The 16,318-nt window shown below is 54.5% G+C and overlaps 9 protein-coding genes across 21 annotated transcripts; 6 read left to right on the top strand and 3 right to left on the bottom strand.

The window, feature by feature from the left end:
* Nucleotides 1–418: 418 nt before the first annotated feature.
* On the top strand, nucleotides 419–1,356 carry KVP17_003035 (uncharacterized protein; the record flags this gene model as incomplete). 2 transcript variants are annotated; one of them, XM_068519879.1, is made up of 2 exons in its annotated part: nucleotides 419–1,099; nucleotides 1,126–1,356. In XM_068519879.1, the coding sequence occupies 2 exons, from the start codon at nucleotides 419–421 to the stop codon at nucleotides 1,354–1,356; spliced, it is 912 nt and encodes a 303-aa protein (XP_068373659.1). The 2 variants fall into 2 exon arrangements, with proteins under 2 accessions (XP_068373659.1, XP_068373658.1); XM_068519878.1 differs by having other exon boundaries at nucleotides 446–1,144.
* Nucleotides 1,357–1,383: 27 nt separating this feature from the next.
* On the top strand, nucleotides 1,384–6,833 carry KVP17_003039 (uncharacterized protein; the record flags this gene model as incomplete). Of its 4 annotated transcripts, XM_068519889.1 has the most annotated exons (5): nucleotides 1,384–3,819; nucleotides 3,849–3,979; nucleotides 4,009–5,436; nucleotides 5,514–6,707; nucleotides 6,734–6,833. In XM_068519889.1, 5 exons carry the CDS (start codon nucleotides 1,384–1,386, stop codon nucleotides 6,831–6,833), a joined length of 5,289 nt encoding a protein of 1,762 aa, XP_068373669.1. The 4 variants fall into 4 exon arrangements, with proteins under 4 accessions (XP_068373669.1, XP_068373670.1, XP_068373668.1 ...); XM_068519890.1 differs by lacking the exons at nucleotides 4,009–5,436; nucleotides 5,514–6,707; nucleotides 6,734–6,833 and having other exon boundaries at nucleotides 3,845–3,856; XM_068519888.1 differs by lacking the exons at nucleotides 1,384–3,819; nucleotides 3,849–3,979; nucleotides 5,514–6,707; nucleotides 6,734–6,833 and having other exon boundaries at nucleotides 4,715–5,440.
* Nucleotides 6,822–7,337, bottom strand: KVP17_003040 (uncharacterized protein; the record flags this gene model as incomplete). Its single annotated transcript, XM_068519892.1, has 1 exon — nucleotides 6,822–7,337. One exon carries the CDS (start codon nucleotides 7,335–7,337, stop codon nucleotides 6,822–6,824), a length of 516 nt encoding a protein of 171 aa, XP_068373672.1.
* Nucleotides 7,338–7,353: 16 nt separating this feature from the next.
* On the bottom strand, nucleotides 7,354–8,324 carry KVP17_003034 (uncharacterized protein; the record flags this gene model as incomplete). 3 transcript variants are annotated; one of them, XM_068519877.1, is made up of 3 exons in its annotated part: nucleotides 7,354–7,772; nucleotides 7,801–7,946; nucleotides 7,974–8,092. In XM_068519877.1, 3 exons carry the CDS (start codon nucleotides 8,090–8,092, stop codon nucleotides 7,354–7,356), a joined length of 684 nt encoding a protein of 227 aa, XP_068373657.1. The 3 variants fall into 3 exon arrangements, with proteins under 3 accessions (XP_068373657.1, XP_068373656.1, XP_068373655.1); XM_068519876.1 differs by lacking the exon at nucleotides 7,974–8,092 and having other exon boundaries at nucleotides 7,354–7,812; XM_068519875.1 differs by lacking the exons at nucleotides 7,354–7,772; nucleotides 7,801–7,946 and having other exon boundaries at nucleotides 8,082–8,324.
* Nucleotides 8,325–8,341: 17 nt separating this feature from the next.
* KVP17_003037 (uncharacterized protein) lies at nucleotides 8,342–10,570 on the top strand (the record flags this gene model as incomplete). 2 transcript variants are annotated; one of them, XM_068519883.1, is made up of 3 exons in its annotated part: nucleotides 8,342–8,483; nucleotides 8,513–8,972; nucleotides 9,001–10,570. In XM_068519883.1, the coding sequence occupies 3 exons, from the start codon at nucleotides 8,342–8,344 to the stop codon at nucleotides 10,568–10,570; spliced, it is 2,172 nt and encodes a 723-aa protein (XP_068373663.1). The 2 variants fall into 2 exon arrangements, with proteins under 2 accessions (XP_068373663.1, XP_068373664.1); XM_068519884.1 differs by lacking the exon at nucleotides 8,342–8,483 and having other exon boundaries at nucleotides 8,542–8,972.
* A 19-nt stretch (nucleotides 10,571–10,589) lies between these two features.
* Nucleotides 10,590–12,579, top strand: KVP17_003038 (uncharacterized protein; the record flags this gene model as incomplete). Of its 3 annotated transcripts, XM_068519885.1 has the most annotated exons (2): nucleotides 10,590–11,441; nucleotides 11,470–12,579. In XM_068519885.1, 2 exons carry the CDS (start codon nucleotides 10,590–10,592, stop codon nucleotides 12,577–12,579), a joined length of 1,962 nt encoding a protein of 653 aa, XP_068373665.1. The 3 variants fall into 3 exon arrangements, with proteins under 3 accessions (XP_068373665.1, XP_068373667.1, XP_068373666.1); XM_068519887.1 differs by lacking the exon at nucleotides 11,470–12,579 and having other exon boundaries at nucleotides 10,611–11,456; XM_068519886.1 differs by lacking the exon at nucleotides 10,590–11,441 and having other exon boundaries at nucleotides 11,539–12,579.
* A 134-nt stretch (nucleotides 12,580–12,713) lies between these two features.
* KVP17_003036 (uncharacterized protein) lies at nucleotides 12,714–14,260 on the top strand (the record flags this gene model as incomplete). Of its 3 annotated transcripts, XM_068519881.1 has the most annotated exons (4): nucleotides 12,714–12,739; nucleotides 12,768–13,074; nucleotides 13,103–13,860; nucleotides 13,888–14,260. In XM_068519881.1, 4 exons carry the CDS (start codon nucleotides 12,714–12,716, stop codon nucleotides 14,258–14,260), a joined length of 1,464 nt encoding a protein of 487 aa, XP_068373661.1. The 3 variants fall into 3 exon arrangements, with proteins under 3 accessions (XP_068373661.1, XP_068373662.1, XP_068373660.1); XM_068519882.1 differs by lacking the exons at nucleotides 12,714–12,739; nucleotides 12,768–13,074; nucleotides 13,888–14,260 and having other exon boundaries at nucleotides 13,151–13,864; XM_068519880.1 differs by lacking the exons at nucleotides 12,714–12,739; nucleotides 12,768–13,074; nucleotides 13,103–13,860 and having other exon boundaries at nucleotides 13,889–14,260.
* Nucleotides 14,261–14,323: 63 nt separating this feature from the next.
* Nucleotides 14,324–15,640, top strand: KVP17_003033 (uncharacterized protein; the record flags this gene model as incomplete). Its single annotated transcript, XM_068519874.1, has 1 exon — nucleotides 14,324–15,640. The coding sequence occupies one exon, from the start codon at nucleotides 14,324–14,326 to the stop codon at nucleotides 15,638–15,640; it is 1,317 nt and encodes a 438-aa protein (XP_068373654.1).
* Nucleotides 15,641–15,718: 78 nt separating this feature from the next.
* KVP17_003032 (uncharacterized protein) lies at nucleotides 15,719–16,295 on the bottom strand (the record flags this gene model as incomplete). 2 transcript variants are annotated; one of them, XM_068519873.1, is made up of 2 exons in its annotated part: nucleotides 15,719–16,128; nucleotides 16,167–16,295. In XM_068519873.1, coding segments are annotated over 2 exons (539 nt in total), but the record flags the coding sequence as incomplete, so codon positions are not given. The 2 variants fall into 2 exon arrangements, with proteins under 2 accessions (XP_068373653.1, XP_068373652.1); XM_068519872.1 differs by lacking the exon at nucleotides 16,167–16,295 and having other exon boundaries at nucleotides 15,719–15,982.
* Between the last annotated feature and the right edge of the window lie 23 nt (nucleotides 16,296–16,318).

The raw sequence follows: 16,318 nt of genomic DNA, 5'->3' as shown, positions 1-16,318 counted from the left end.
TCACCGAAGGGCAACACACTCGAGAGCCTCGACAATAGCTCTACACTGGGGGACTCGTCGCCTGTGGATTCTGAAGACTTCACATTCACGATTTGGAGGGACAAGAGCGCGATGTCAAGGGATGCGAAGCCACGGCTGCGATTAGGGTTGGCCGCCTCCTCAGGGTTCAGCAGACACCTCAAGGAAGAATATGGCAACCGATCTGACTTTTCAACCGGCGACTCCACCTCCACTGGCACCGTGTGGGATATAGAGGTCACCGTAACACTTCCGCCTTCGAGAATTCGAGGACACGCATAGTCTGCGCCCACAATCTAGCATCTGCCCACCCCAACTCCCTCACTGCCGCCATGTTGTCCATCTTATCAAATTCCGAATAGCTTGACGCGCAGTGAAGCAGTATTTTTTGAGGTGCCTCATGAAGTCTTCGAGCTCCTGTGAATCGATGGACTTCTCCGCCGAGGACATGGACTCGCTGTTTCCAGAATACGTGCAGTTGAGGTCCTGTCCAGCGCCAACGTCACAAGAACGTTCGATATCTGCCTCCTTACTGGGCGTCTGCGGTGAGGACTGGATGCCTACCGCCGCCCACGTGACCACAGGCGAGGAGAATGCCAGTCGAAAGAGGCCCAGAGACCTCAGTGAAGACAGCCTTTCTAAAAGGCATCGCAGGTCACTGGATGATGGACAAGGTTCGAATAGCTCCGACAAGGTTCTTAAAGCGCTGAGGGATCACCTGACATGCCCTGTATGCCAGGACTGGGTGCTCGATTCGTGCTCCCTTGATTGCGGGCACATTTTTTGCTATACATGCATCACTCAGTGGTTCCAGCAGAAGATGGACTACGTGTGTCCCGCCTGCAACCAGACGGCAGAACGAGGACCCACCATGTGCTACGCAGTTGACGGGCTGTTGGCACAGGTTCACCGACTCGAAGAGGGAATGTCGGACCCCCAAATCAGCGACGAGAGAGCCGAACTCGTAAAGAGAGCCGCGGAGTCTCAAAAGCGAAAAGACGATGAGAAACGTCTGCTGGCCAGAATTGCGGAGTCGCAAGAGTACGTAAAGTGTATGGGCAAGCAGTTTGTAGACGTGACAGTGAGTCACTGGGAGGTTTTACATAGTCCTCGCAGTGGCAAGTAAAGCGTTCGCAAAGCGTACTAAAGAAGATCGAGCCTTTCTCAGGTACTCCGCGCCGGCACTTCTGCCAGATGATGGGGCTAACACAGCACTGGATTGACTGCGCCAACAAGGACGGATTAAGGTTGGTGCTCACCAACCTCAATCTGAGGCCAAATGGTTCCAGTAGAGCCGCGTTAGCGCGTCGTTTGTCTTTCTTCTGTGAATTCGGTTGATGGCAATTCCACTCCGTGACTAATTATATGCTCCCTCCCGTGGGCCCGCCCCCGCGTCCAGTGCTCCCAAAGGCCCCACCAAGAAGTTTGGCATCCGAGGTGTTCGATGTGGCCCAACGAGAAGCTGTCACCTCTTTGAAATCGCCTGTCGTCATGGTCAAGAAAAGCAGGCCTGTCTTGGAAGAGCGCAGGCCCAAAACTGTTACGGATGAGCGAGTGTCTGAGTTGGAATCGCAGACTTCTCGTCTGGAGAGAGTGGCATCCGCGATTAATTCCCAGCTATCGGCAGAACACTCAGATAGTGCGGAGAACGACTCATCTGAAGGCCTAGTCTACCCTAAGAGTGCTATTCGTTCTCAGGTTGAGAAGTTACAACAAAAGGCAAAGGCTCTAGTTGAGTCGCTCGATCCGACTACGTCTGGGAAGCGTGAGTTGGACAGGCAAGAACGAATTCACCAGAACATGATGCGCAATCTGTGGACGGGCAATCAGGAGTTGGAGGCCAATCATCGAAGCCTGATTAACTTGCAGTCTGTCCTGCAAGAGCAGGCCGAGGTAGTTCTAAGGCAGAAGGAGGAGATCGTCAACCTTCAGGGCATGCTGGCTGACGTGCGAAAACAGAAAGCACTTAGCGCTCCTGTGATACTCACAACCGCTCCTCCCGCTAAGCTACTGTCTACCGATGAAATTCTCCGCCCCGTCTCCCAGCCCGACCCAGCCCCCCCTGAAAGGCCAACGCAACCAGACAACCTTGCGTTACGTCAAATGGCGATTCTAGAGGAGCAGGGGCGTTTGATGAAGGACCTCCTCAGAGGGCTCGATAGCGAGACGCTTCGACCTCCACGCTACGAGGTTACTCCGGACCCCTCAGTGTTTTACCAGGCCGTAGTTGACCATACGGTCCTGGTAGGCAGCGAGCTGCCCAAGAAGACCGACGTCGATGATGTCACATCTCAGTTTGGAGTTGTCGACTTTGGAGACGTTCCCCCTGGGTTTTCCACGAGGCTTCTCGTCGTCAGAAGGTCGAATCTTCTCGTACACGAGTTGAACCCCGTTGACAACGCTCCCGGAGCAATTCTCTTCACTCTGGTCCCTGACGACACCAGAGGCAGTGTAAACATGTCCGGAACTGTTTTGGTCTTGCAGATCCTAGGCATCGGAGGTCGTCTGGAAGAGCTGCACGTCATCGTTTTCCGCAGTCGCGACTCGGCCAACCGTTGGCGAATGGCATTGACCTACGGTGGATTTTTGGAGGCGACTCAACGAGCAGAGTCCTCCGTAGGGACCCCTCGTCCCACATGGCCATTCGCTGTCGTGGTGTCTGGTGCTGGCGTCAAAGTCGACGGACATACGACGCTGCCAGCCCGGAACCCCAACTCCCTTGTGGCTTGGAACTACCCCACCAACACCATGCACCTAGCCGTGGACTCGACTGCGAGACGGTGGCTTGAGGGGCTACCCGGACCCAATGGATCGCTGGATGGAATGAGATCGGATATGTCATTCAACGTTCGAGTTGCAGACTGCCGCATAGACACTGAGACACGCCAAGCCCTAATTACCGTCTACCAACACGATCGGGTATCAATCACAGACCCCGACGACCGAACTAATGTTTACACTTTGATGAACATGCGCCATCAGAGCTGGTGTCTGCTGGTAACAGCTATGATATCTCTGAGATGGAACGAAATCCGAATCAGCAGCGTACCAGTGCCTTCCATGCCTGCGGAACAACCAGAAATCCTTGTCCTTCACCGCGTTCAGGATATGTTCCAGGTCAACGGGGACTTCATCCTGGTGACGAATCAGGAAGGCGGCACGGTCGCCACGGTTCCGAGGCGTTCCTCTGAGTGGGTGGTTTTTCCCGAGACTCTCCATATGCAAGCCAACGTCGACGAGGATTACCCAGGCCATCACGTACTCTTCTTCCTCTTCCCTAGCCCACAGATATATAATGATCGCCTAGGGAGTATGAGGGACCTCGAGTACAGGTTTTCAAACAACGAAGCTATTCGAGGGGCTTGCGTGATGGTGATGGCAGACGTCATGGAAGTCTTCGACGACTACGATCCCCGAGATCGCCTCCAGCCCATCCATGCCTTTGCCAAGGAGGACCTCATTGGGTTGGAGGTGGGCAGCCGCCATGTCGTGATTCTATTCAACGACGCGGACGACGTCCGAGAATTGGCATTCGAACTGGGCAGACCTGAGGAGAGAGAGCGGTGGCGTTCGGCGCTGGACCTCACGAAATTCGCAGAGTCAGAACCTCCAGCATTCGACTCCTACCTACAAGCGGTGGGATTCCTGGCCCCGTTGGCAAGAGAGGTCGAATCACCCGTAACCCATAGCTTAGGCTGGTACTTGGTGTGGGGCGACGGGAAGGAGATCTACCGCTTCTGGGTGGACACATCTGCGACGTTGTGGCTCGACTCCGATCGCGGTATGAGACTTGTTAGCATGGTAGGTACTTCATATAAGGTCTCAGTCAGCGCGATAAATTCTTCGAGAGTCTTACCTTCCGAAATATGCCATTCGATTCATACCGCGCCCTAAAGCGAGAGTTGGTCAAAGTACCACATCCTGACGCACGGACGATCCTTCCTCACGATCCGCAGTGTTAGTGAGGGCGAATCGGACATCTGAATGCAGTTTATGCTTTGCGGAAGCCGAAGGATTCGGATTTGCTGTTGATGAGGAGGAACTGAGATCAGGCGCCTACATGGCGTGGTTCCCGAGAATCATATACACAGCAGACATTCTCGATAAGAATAGGATCTTCTTACGAAAGCGCAGAGCAGACGAGGGCTTACCAGAAGCAATGCAGCACATTGCCGTGCCGGTCGTGGAAATCAAAGGAAGGTCGTCTTCTCAAACAACGCAGTGGAGGTTCGCCATGCTGATATCCGGGCTACGCTATCCTGCCGACCGTTTCCTCTGGCCGAGATTTCTGTTCTGTTTCGACCTCGAGACCGCTGGCGTTTCTGAAGAGTCTCTGGAGGAGCTCTATCGCCTCAACAGAACGGAAGAATCTATGCGGAGGAGACGCCCGGCCCAGATTGATCGACCGGCGGACTCGGCGCGTGGCAGAAAGTCGTCATCATCGAGTGCACCAGCAGCGAAGCCACCAGCAGCGAAGCCACCAGCAGCGAAGCCACCAGCAGCGAAGCGACCAGCAGGGAAGCGACCAGCAGCGAAACGACTAGCAGCGAAGCCACCGCCAGCGAAGCCACCAGCAGGGAAGCCACCAGCACCGAAGCCACCAGCAGGGAAGCCCGCACTTGAAACGAAGCCACCAGCAGGGAAGCCCGCACTTGAAACGAAGCCACGGGCTCTGCGGGAGAAACCACCGGCGTTTATGAGGTTGGGACAGCAGCCACCTTCTCCCATTAACAAGAAGGCACTCCCCTCTGTTAAGAAGAGTGTTCCACCCAAAAAACCCCATCTCTCTACACCAGACAAGAAACCTTACAAGAAAAAAGTTATGGCTGCCGGAATGGGCAAGCTCCCACCTTCTCCCAAGAAGAGAAGGGCTAAGGAGGATGGTGGATCACAGCCAGCCAAGCCAGTTCCGGAGCGTAAAACAGGCCGATCTTCAGTGGATCGGACTCCAGAGAAGAGTCTGCCTCTTCGAGGCGGTACGACTCCTGTCCCACAAGAAAGGAAACCTGGCCGCCAGGGGTCGTTCACCCGCATGTTGGAGCAGCAGACGTGGTTTGCACCGGAAAACAAAATGGTGTCAGAGGAAGCTGAAGCTGAACCCCAGGAGAGTGCTCAGGTGTCCTCGAACCGATCCGATGCCAGTTTCGTGCTGGATCCCTCGCCGGACGAGACGATCATGCTGGTCAATCCGCCGTCCTCATCGACTTCGGTACCCGTGAAGAAACCATCTCCTAGCGGTGGCGCCTTCCAGGGCACAATGGATGAGCTGAACGAGCGGTCTGACGAAGATCTAAGCGGATCGGCCGCTCGTCGCTGGTTTGGCAAAAAACGTAAACACGGCCGACATGCTCCTGAGTCTGCCAGACCATCGCCGAGTCCAAGCTGGTTTGGGCGGATTAGGCATCGGAAGCGAAGAGAGTGAGTGCTATTGTCGAATTGCGTAATGCGGGTGGCTAGCACGTTGTGGTGGGTGATGCTGGGAGTGTAAGCACTAGGTATGTCGTGGGCTTCCTATGGATCTTCCGCCGCTTTGCGAAGTCGATGTGTCCCTGGCCTCGCCTGCTGTACGGCATCAGCGATATTCTCGAGGTGGATTGCTTGAAGCTGTCTGCGTGTCAGAATGAGGGATGTGACTGGCTTGACCTTCTGGACACGCCCCATGAGCGGCAGCCTGTAGTGCAGCGAGTGCTCGTGCTGTTGGTTGATGGTTTGCGTTTCGACAGCATTCAATGGCAGCAGTATCCGATGCACCAACATCAGAACCAGATGCCATTTGTAAAGCTGACAGCAACGACCAACCCAGATCGAGCAAGAGTGCTGCGATTCGTGGCCGACGCCCCGACAGCCACAACGGAGCGGCTGCAGGCGATGCTCTCAGGCATCTACCCCTCGTTCTTAGGCATGTTGCAGAGTCTGCACAGCGGACGGCTGGCCCTAGACAATGTGGTAACACAGTTGAAGAGGGCTGGACGTCCCGTTTTCTTTGTAGGTGATAACACCTGGGAGAAGTTATTCGGGGATGATCTACATGCCGACTCCCAACCACTGGAGTCTTTAGACATCTTCGACCTCGACAGCACGGACGATGCAGTATGGGCCTCATTGGAGGACTTTGTGTCTGGTCGGTGGACACGGGAGATCGTGCGCGCGTCACGACTCACTGTGTTTCATACGCTTGGTGTCGACCACGCAGGTCACGTGGATAAGGTAGACTCGCCAGTGATGGCACGGAAGATCGCGTATCATGACGCTATGGTCAGGCTGGCCTTGCAAGGGCTGGAGGACATGGACAACTCAATTTTCCTCCTCATATCCGACCACGGAATGACTATGACTGGTAGTCATGGGGGCGCTACGAGAGATGAGCTCGATGCCGCCTTTTTCATCATGTCGCCTTTTGATCTGCAGGAAGGACCGGGCACCATCGACCAGGTAGACCTCCTGCCGACCATCAGCTTTCTACTGGGTGTGCCAACTCCTATAAACGCCGTAGGCGTGCCTTTAACGTTTATGATACCTCCTGAGCACCACCTCTCAGCACTGCGCTCTCACTTTTGGCACTTGGAGCGACTGCGCTCTGAATTGTCGATGGAGACAGAGCTAAGCAGCACCCTACGGGCCCGTTGTCTGAACAGCCTGGTAACACACAAGATACTTGGATGCGAGGAGTATTTCCAGGAGTTCAAACAGTGGGGCAATCATGAAGGCTACACAGGCACGCACGCCACATCCAGACGGCCACGGTGCCGGCAATGGCCTACCTCATGTCGTTTCTAATGCTCGGGCTCGGCCTGCTGTGCCCGTCATTCCTCTAGTGACTCATTGAGAGTCGCGATGTTGGACCTCCAGATGTCTGCGAACTGGTCATCTTCGTTGGGTTCGTCTTTCAGCGCGACGATTACAGATGTGATCAGCCGCTCCACCGCCATTGCGAGTCGGTCCTTTCCTACCTTCTTCACCACGCCATGTGTCACGAGCAGTGTGAAGTCCGACTCTGATGCGAGAATACTCGTTGGCTCACCTTCCATTCGCTGGCGCAACAGGAATGTGAGATCACCGTCCAGGCTTTCCAGGCACCGCAGAACCAACCCGAAGTTCTTGTGAGACCGCCAGTCCTCCGAATATCGCACCAGCAAGTGACTTGAATCTATACCTTTTTGAACTCGAATGCTGACATTCTCATCTGCTGCCCTTGTCTCTCTGGCAGCGCCGGTAAACTCAATAAGCGGGAAATCTTCGATGGTGAACGCGTCAACGTCGCTTGCCTTGCTAAGGTTGAGGCTGGCGTTTATGGCTCGCTTCACCTCGGATGACAGCATTAAAAGAATGATGTTGTTATTTATCAGACGATGTATTGGGAGTGAAGCACTGCACCATAAGATCCACAAGTGATTGGGTCTCGGACCTCAAGTCGACCAGGAAGTCTAAAGTGAGATCTCCGGTGCTGATGAGGGTCGATAGTGCCGCTCGGTCGTTCTCGTTTACCTTGTCAACCAGATCTTTCTGGGCCTTGCGGTTCATCCACCCGTGGTATTGGGCGGCTGTCTGGAGAGACTTTACCTGGCGCTGAAGCTCCTTCTTTTCCCTGTTCTCCGCCGCCAGGGCGTTCTGGCACGAGTCCAACTGGGCTTGAAGTTTCTCGTTGTCCTGCTGCACCAGCGCAGACTTCCGCACATGCTTATCCAATGCGTGTTGGGCGGTGTCCAGGCTTAGGGTCAGTCGCTCCAGCTGCTGTTCTCGGAGGTGGTGAACATCTGAGTGAATACCAACCAGTGAGATTACGAAGGCTCGCATCCTGGACTCCCTCTTCTGAAGGAGGAAAAGTCTCCAGGTGTCGTATGTCGCTAAACGCTGCCGACTGTCGAATGAGCTTGTTCATCTCATCGAGCTTATGCTTGACCAATGACCACTCATCTTGATTGAACTGACTATTCTACACCCGAAACAAGCCTCACCTCTCGCAATATTCCAGGCGCTGTTTTAGGAAGAACATGCACTCAGCCAGGCGGTAGTTATCATGTTCCAGTCGTCGAACGACGCTATGAGCGTTGTCTTCAACGATTTCACACTTCATAAGAATCTATCCGGAAACTCACCCAATCTTTCAGAAACACGTTCCGAGACGAAGCAACTCGATACTTTGCCTGTAGTTCCACGAGATTAGAATTCGCTTCCTTGAGTCGGGTGTACGCATACTCCTCTAATGTCACCAGGTCGCCTCGCAGTCCGGCTAGCAGTTCACTGAGGCTCTCCGCACGAGCTATCGTGGCTGACTCTTCTCTGTGAGTTGCGAGGTCTGCCGACATTCAATCGTGAATTTTGAATGGAGGATGCCGCGTTCCTTAACCAATGGCTCGAGCACGACGCTTCCGTGGCGGAATGTGCTGAGTTGAGGGAGAGGCTGGAAATGTCTCGCGCCGCCAAGAAGAAGCAGATTGAGTCCATCAAGGCCCGGATGACCAGACGTGAGAGTTTTCGGTGTGTCGGCACGCAGCGCAAGACCTGTTGGTCACGCTCCGCACAATGAGAGACGGTGTGGAAGCCACTCAGCGGACGATTCGAGATCTTCAGTTTAAGCGCGATGCCAGCGAGTTTTCCGAAATCGAACGTCTACTGCGGGCGAAGGAGAAGGCGTCTGAAACCCGGACAATTCTCGTCGAAATCAGTTGCTGGGACCGGCGACTTACGGCATTAGACAAGCACCTCTTGTCACTGAAACGGCGTACAAGCTTCAAAGACGAAGTGCCCGATATACTGCACCTGGTGGAGTCCATTCCTGCACTCAACGCTGAAGGCACCCTCTCGTTCATAGACGATATTGGCACTGAGATTCCACTATTCGATGGACTTATTTGTCTGGTCCACAAGATTGACACTATCACCCCCCAAGGGAGAGGTAGCATCTACGGCGACTCACGGGCAGCTGGTGAATTCAGCGCGACCACGGGCTTGCTGTGAGGCTGGGCGATGAATCTCACTCAGAATCAGTGATTGTATCCGAGATTTCTTGGCACTACAAGACGCAGCCACCCTGCTGGGAGAGGAGGAGGAATCCAAACGATCAGCACTGAAACGTTACAACAGCCGTATCATGGGCTACCTACAAAGGCTTTTGTCTATGGCAGCGGGTGCCTACTGCTCCGCCGCTGACCATCAGAAACGCCCACTCTCTCGGTTGGTGCATGTTCTCTTCCGAGGTTACCTTTTAATGCGACCTCAGGAAGACGAAGCAGTGGTGAAGGCGATCGAAACAATTCGCGCAGGACTAACGCAGTACTATTTCGCCCCTCTCTGGACGCGGCTGACAACAGAGCACGTGGATGTTGCGGAGGGCTTCGAGAGCCTCGTGAAGTTGTGGAAGCTACAGATCCCCAGCCTTCATGAACTGTTGTCAGTTCTTGACAGGGATATGTCGCTCGTGGCAAAGCTCACGCATTCTGAGACGGCGGAGAAGCTGAGCCTGCAGGTCATGCGCAACGCATCCTGCGATGCTGCCTTGACGGTGTCTGAGCGCATTGTGGCCATGGCCACTGATGGAGCTAGCGACTGCTTTCAGGCAGTGGACTTCTGCGGCAGGATCGAGGCGATCACGAAGAATCTCTTGCCAGATGATTCCCATTCTGTCATCCCGACGGAGGCACTCACCAGTATTTCTGACCGCCTCGCGGCTGCGTTGAAGCGACGGAGGGAGGACCAAGTGGATGAGGGTTCTATGCAAAGCTTCGTTGACGGCATCCAGAACGTGCTGATGGCGAATCAACCTGTGTTTACAGCAGTGGTTGTTGCCGAGTTCGACGTGTTGTTATCCGAAATCGTTCGCAAGGAGGCTGAGCAGTGCAAGAGAACTGCCCCGTTGAGTGAAAGGCTAGAGGCTCGAGCCCAGCTTATCTCTCGCATCAACCAAGAGGTTGCTCTGGGCAAGAGTTCACTGAATATCACTTCTTTCAGCGCCACACGAAGGTCTCTCGAGGAGTGTCTAGGGTCTATCGCGAAGCACCTGATCCATTCCTTCGCTTACAATTGGGTGGAGTCCTTCTCAAAATCTCTGCTCAAGTCCGGAGGCAACTCGCCGAGCCCCTCGGTGCTGGATCTGGGTGAGCTCTTGCTGCTGTTCGCTCCGGAAATCCAGGAGACGCGAGAGGGCTGGCGGCGAGAGGGAGACCTGGTGCTTATCATGGCCATCATGACCAGCTGTGTAGACGCCTACCTAGACCGCAAGGGAGAAGCTACCCTCGTTCAGCTGGCAACCGATCTGACTTATATTGTCCGCGCCTTGTGTGCTGCCAGCCAGATGGAGGTCATTGTCGTCCGCGGGGATGTTGATGGACCACTGGCCTCTTTGGTGGTTACAGACCTGTCGCGCATGCTGGCCTCGAAGGTGCTACAAACGGAAGCCCGAGTTTTGCTGCTGCTTCAACTCATCAATCCTGAGCTGGAGCTCGACGCTCATTCGATGGAGTGGAGGGTCGAAGTACTGAGGTCGCTGGATCCGGCGTGGGTTGAAGAAGAAACCAGGTCTCTGTTGTCGTGGATACAAACTCGCAATGACTAAAGATTAATAGGCGATTCACATGGATGTCCATCGTATCCACATGCTCTCGATGGAGTGCGCCGCCGTTCTCTGGTTGCAGGACGAGGGGAAACCCGCCCACCTGCTGTCTATCGATAGCTTGGATGCAGACGCGTTCACCGTAGGGTCACTGCGGCTAAACTCAATCGGCGGATGGGACAGACCTCCCGGCCCAGCACAATCTGAGCGACCACTGCAGCTTGTGATCCTCGGCCGACCGGAGTCGAACCTGCCTCTGAGCGATTTCATGAGCACTGGCCTGCTGCGTAACTCCGGCAGCCAGCTCCTGCCAAGGACCCAAACTTGGGACCGCGTGCAGGCGAATGGGGCGGTGTTCGAGGCACTCCAGCTTGCCAATTTGTACGACGACAGCAAGTCCGTAGTCGACTTGATCGCGCGTGCGGATTCGAGAGACATACGCGATGCCTTCAACCGGCTTGACTTGGACGTGGACGAATTGAAGGAGGGCAACGAAGTCGTTAGACAGGCTATGCGGGACTTTAAGAACACCTGGTTTGATGAGCCTGGAGTGGAGTTCATCAATTGGATTCCTCCCGACTGGAAACCCGAAATCGAGCTCTTCAAGCAGGTTACCGACCCCAGATTGCGGATGTTTCTCCGATCCATTCATTCCCTATGGCTCAATCTGGGTCGTAGGCTCTCCGACCAGGTGACTGAGAACCCAAAAAGGTACACTCACATACCGGTCATCTTCCCTTTCGTAATACCTGGCGGCAGGTTCCGAGAGATTTACTATTGGGATTCCTACTGGGTCATCCTGGGGCTCTTGCAGAGTGAGATGTTTTCCACCGTCAAGGGCATGATCCGCAACTTTTGTCACATGGTAGAAACGGTAAGACAATCGTAGATGCACTATCCAGATTGGGTTCATCCCAAACGGGTCCCGCTCCTATTATGCGACGCGAAGCCAACCTCCTTACCTTGTTCAGATGCTGCGGAAGTACTACGCCGCCACGAAGGATCGTGAGTTCATCCGTGAGGTTCTGCCTTGGCTAGACAAGGAGTATAACTTCTGGATGACTAGAAGAGCCATAAGAATTTCGTACGATGGCAAGACACATCACGTAAACATCTACAGCTCAGCTGTGGATACACCCCGGCCAGAGAGCTTCATGGAAGATGTAGAGCTGCTCCGGGACAACTGCTTAGACGACGACGCCAGCAGACGTCTCATGCAGAACATTCGCGCGGCCTGCGAGACTGGATGGGACTTCAGTTCGCGTTGGGCAGGCCCCGGATCTGAGTACGGCCGCAAGAACAGCACACTTCTGGACGTGCTCCCCCAGCTGAAGACAATCTGCGTAATCCCAGTTGACCTGAACTCTCTGATGGGCTACAACGAGCGCACGCTTCGAGACTTCCACTATTCAGTGGGAGAGCACATAAAAGCGATGTACTATTCTAATCAGTACACCAAAAGGGCGGTCGCTATCGAGAGCTTCATGTGGAGCGAGAAAGAGGGCTGCTATTTCGATTGCTTTCAGACGCCCGACTTTGAGTTGGTCCACAACGAGCAGTTCTTTCCTAGCAATGTGCATCTGCTTTGGAGCCAGGTCTACCCTCGCTCTGTGAAGAAAGCTGAAAGGGAGAAGCGCCTGGTGAACTACCTCGATCGCACCGGCGCGCTTGATTACATTGGTGGCATTCCTACCTCGCTGACACGAACGGTACAGCAGTGGGACTTCGACAATGCGTGGCCCCCTCTGGTGCATATGGTTGTTGAGGGCCTCTCGAAGAGTAGCGACATGGAGATTGTGAAGCTTGCGAGACGCCAAGCATGCAAGTGGGTACGCACGTGTTACCTCGCCTACAAGGAGAGCAACTCCATGTTCGAGAAGATGAGTACGGTGCACATGAAGGCTGGCGAGGGAGGAGAATACGACGTGCAGACTGGCTTCGGGTGGTCCAACGGAGTCATTTTGGACTTGATGAGGCAGCACCCTACGTTGAGGCTCGAACCTGACGACTAGTCTTCGCATTTGGAATGAAAACTGTCATCCAAGAAACGCCTAGATTCTGGAAGAAGTACATACGCCTGTCAGCTACAGTGTTGTACCTCGCGGTGGGCTCCAACATCTACGCAGGATTCCAGCCATTCGCCATCATGATGCAGAACGACGGGATCTACAGGTGAGCGCTAAGTATGGGCGTCACGCAGCTGGACTTGCAAGTCGGGAACACTCACCTGCGATAAACAAACAGAGCAGATCAGTTACCTTCTAGTGACAGCCAGCGCAACTCAGCAGGGGTTCAGCATCGTCGCAGGTATGATGAACGATCGCTTCGGATCTCGCCTCTGCATGACAATCGGCCTGATTTCAAACGGTTTGGCCATCGTACTTTTCCGTTTCAGTTCCCAGAGAGTGCAGCTGTATCACCTATCCATGGTTCTATTCGGTTCTGGCACGGCTTTCAATCGAATAAGCAGCAGCGTCTATAGTCAGGTATACCCAACAATTGGCAGGGTGAGGCCACGATGACGGCCTGACACAGCAATGGTTCTTCATCGTATCAGGCGCCGTCGTTCTCTGCGCGTTGACGATGCCAATCCTGCTGCTCATCCACAACAGCACCGGCGTCGGCGTGAGCCAGCTGCTGCTGCTGTTCTACGTGTACGTGCTGCTTCCGATCGGGATTGCTGCGGTCTCGCTGATGCCGGGTGACAGTGCACCTCGTGAGAGGCTGTCCAGCGTTTCTGAAACTGAGCTAAGCAAGTCGCAGGAATCTGAAACCGACAAGGACGACTCTCACTTTTGGGATGATCTCGAAATGTATGTCGCCCCACTTGAGCTACAAGTTCCCGTTGTCCCCGCCAGCTTCATCACTCGTGCCAGCTCCGCCCAGTCCTCGGAGCCTCTCCGGCCGTCGGTGGTGTCTGGGAGGCCGGTAGCACAGCGAGTGGTACGGTCGGAGGAGCTCAGTCCCTGGTCGTTCTTACACACCTCGAGACTTTGGCTCTTCATCGTTTTCATTGCTGTGATTACGCTCACGACGGTATTCTTCGACGCCAGTTATCTCCGACTTACCAGCGACAGGATGGCCCAAGTACAGGGCTACGTCAAGGCGCTGGGCGCCATAATAGCTCCAGCGCTGGGATGGTGTACGCGTGGATCGCCAGCGTTCGTGCTGAACATTTTTCTAGCCGTAACGGCGACACTCAGCATTTCCATGCCGCTCGTGGATGAGAACTGGGCCTTCATTTTGGCGGGAGTCTTCTTCACGGCAGCAGATGCTTCAACGGAGCCGGTGATGTGAGACAGGGAGTTCTCAGCATTCAGCATGAGTTTTGCCTTTGACAACTTTGGGTACAACTTGTTTGGCCGGGTGACTGGGGCAATATTCCTAACCACAGGAGTGGTCAGCTTTGCAAACATCGGGTTCCTCAGTCTGAATCCACAAGCCATGCTCTATGCGTTCTTCGGTATGAACTGCGGCAACCTGGTGCTCATTTACCTCCTATTCCGCCAGACCATGCAACTCCAGTCAATCAACACGGAAGCCCCTGTGGACGCTCGACGTGTGAGCACGGTTCTCTACTCGAGTCTAGCTGCGGTAGGGGCCATGGAGCCGGTGGAGGAGGGACTGTCCGAGAGCAGCCACATGTTACTGGTGCCTCCTCGGCCATGTCTGGCGGCTACGAGCGCCCCCTGAGCTCCCCCACGCCTTAGCAGCACTGGGGTTCGTAGAGCGGCGCTGACGTGTTATTCGTCGAAAATGTTCGCATACGATGGTTGGTTGCTCGTGTTCTTTCCGGAAGGTTCGGACAGTGCGAGGCTATTTCTCAACGTGGATGAATGTCCGTTGTGGCTTAATCTGAGCCGGATTTCCCGCGATCTGGCTGATGCTGTAGAGGATACTGAAGACGTCACGACGGTTCTGCTTCCGTCGAGAGACCCTCTAGACGCCTGTGGTATCGCTATGACTGCGCAGAAGGACTGCATCCAATTCAGTGTCGATGGGCAGTTACTGGCGATCTGCAAACCTCGAGGCCACGAACTGCATTTACAAACTGGACGACCGACTACATCTTCTGACCTTCGCCATATCGAGGACTACTTCATGGCTCGATTTGGTGGTGTAGCCGGTCTCCGAATTGTACTCATGGACGACCACAGAATTGTTCGAACATTCGCGGAGAGCAATGGTTACGAGGACACTGGCGGCTATTTTTTTAAGGAGCTCACACGTGGGAGAAATCGGAGACGTCGGAGGAGATCTCGCGGCAAAAAGGTGGAGTCAGGCTCCAGATGCGAACTGACACGTCTACCCGAACCTTCAAAGGCCGTTCCCCCCAAACCCGCGTCCAGGAAGACTCGAACTGGTGATGACCTGCCAGTGTGCCCAGCGGTCAAGAAAGTTAAAGTAAAGGTAGAGTCGCCGAGTCCTGGGAGCGGCACTGACCTCGGCCAGTGCCGCCCACATCCTCCCAAACCAAAGAACCCTCCTTCAAAGTCGCGACCAGCCAGTCCCAAGCCTGGCCGAGGTATCAAAGCGGGTACTAAGGGGAATGTCAAGGGGAATGTCAAGGGGAATGCCAAGGGAAACACGAAGGCGGCTGGGAGCGATAAGAATGCGTCTGGTCAACGATCGTCAGGGCAACGCTCTTCAGGGCACAGGAAAGCGTCCAATCAGAAAGCTAGCCAGAAATACCTTCCCACGCCTGCAAATCCTGCGACGAACAGCGTCATAGGCTCCGCCCCTGTGAAGATGACCGACTGGGCCGCCGACGGAATGACACCGGAGAGCCTCGCCTTGGATAGCAGGCTGGAACGAATAGAACGCCTTCTGGTGCATATGCTGCAAAGTCGACCTACTGATGAATCTCGACGTCTAGAGTCCGACCTTGTACATTTAGAGGCCCAGTTGGATCAGGAGAGACAGCAACTGACAGATGGGATGTTCCTGCTCTGTGATAGTCTAGAAGCCCACCAAAGCCGCGTTAACAACCTCGAACTGGTGTTGTGCGAAGTTGCGCGTCATGCAGGCGTTCAGACGCATACTGAAAACCAAGAGACGCCAATCGGTGGTTAGTTCAATATTAACTGTGCAGTAGTGACAACTAGTGGGTTGGTGAAACTTCTTGCAACTGTACGCACTCATCGACACGGGTTACGTCAAAACTTCGCGCAAAACAAAGACGTGAGGCAGATTCTCGCCACTGTGGTCGAAGATCAAGGCGTGCCTGCCACGCCGGGTCTGCTCTATGACCACGCTTTTCCCAAATACGGAGAGGGTCTCAAACAATTTTCTAGCTTGGGCATTCAATTTGGGAGACTCGGCCGTTTTCATGAATAGGCGGCTGAGCCACTCTTTTATTGATTCAGAGCCGTTGATGTCGAGGGGGGGGATGGTCGACTTGTCATACTCAAACATCCTTGTCACCGCTACTGCAGCCAACAACCTTGCTGTGCGCGGGTTGGGCGTCTTTATGAACCACTGCTCAGAAAAGACGTCGATAGGCGTGAAGATCCCGCCTGCTAGGTGGAAGAAAGCAACCCCCTCTTCGACGGTCGTGAGCACTGGAACAACGTGAGGGAGGACTTCAACATGCACCTACCGTAATTCCCGACTAGGACGCCCCTTCCTATGGCCTCCAGGTCCGATTGAGGGATGACCTCTGGATATGCTGTACTATCCGAAGACGGGCCCCTTGGAATGGCCGCCAGGTCCGATTGAGGGATGACCTCTGTATTTGCTGTACTATCCGAG

The sequence above is a fragment of a genome (genome assembly GCF_019968985.1).
Source record: "MAG: Porospora cf. gigantea B chromosome Unknown PgB_NODE_499_length_16318_cov_114.659, whole genome shotgun sequence".
In the NCBI taxonomy this organism is placed as follows: domain Eukaryota; phylum Apicomplexa; class Conoidasida; order Eugregarinorida; family Porosporidae; genus Porospora; species Porospora cf. gigantea B.
The sequence above is the reverse complement of the archived record's forward strand: the minus strand, read 5'-3'. Positions and strand labels throughout refer to the sequence as shown.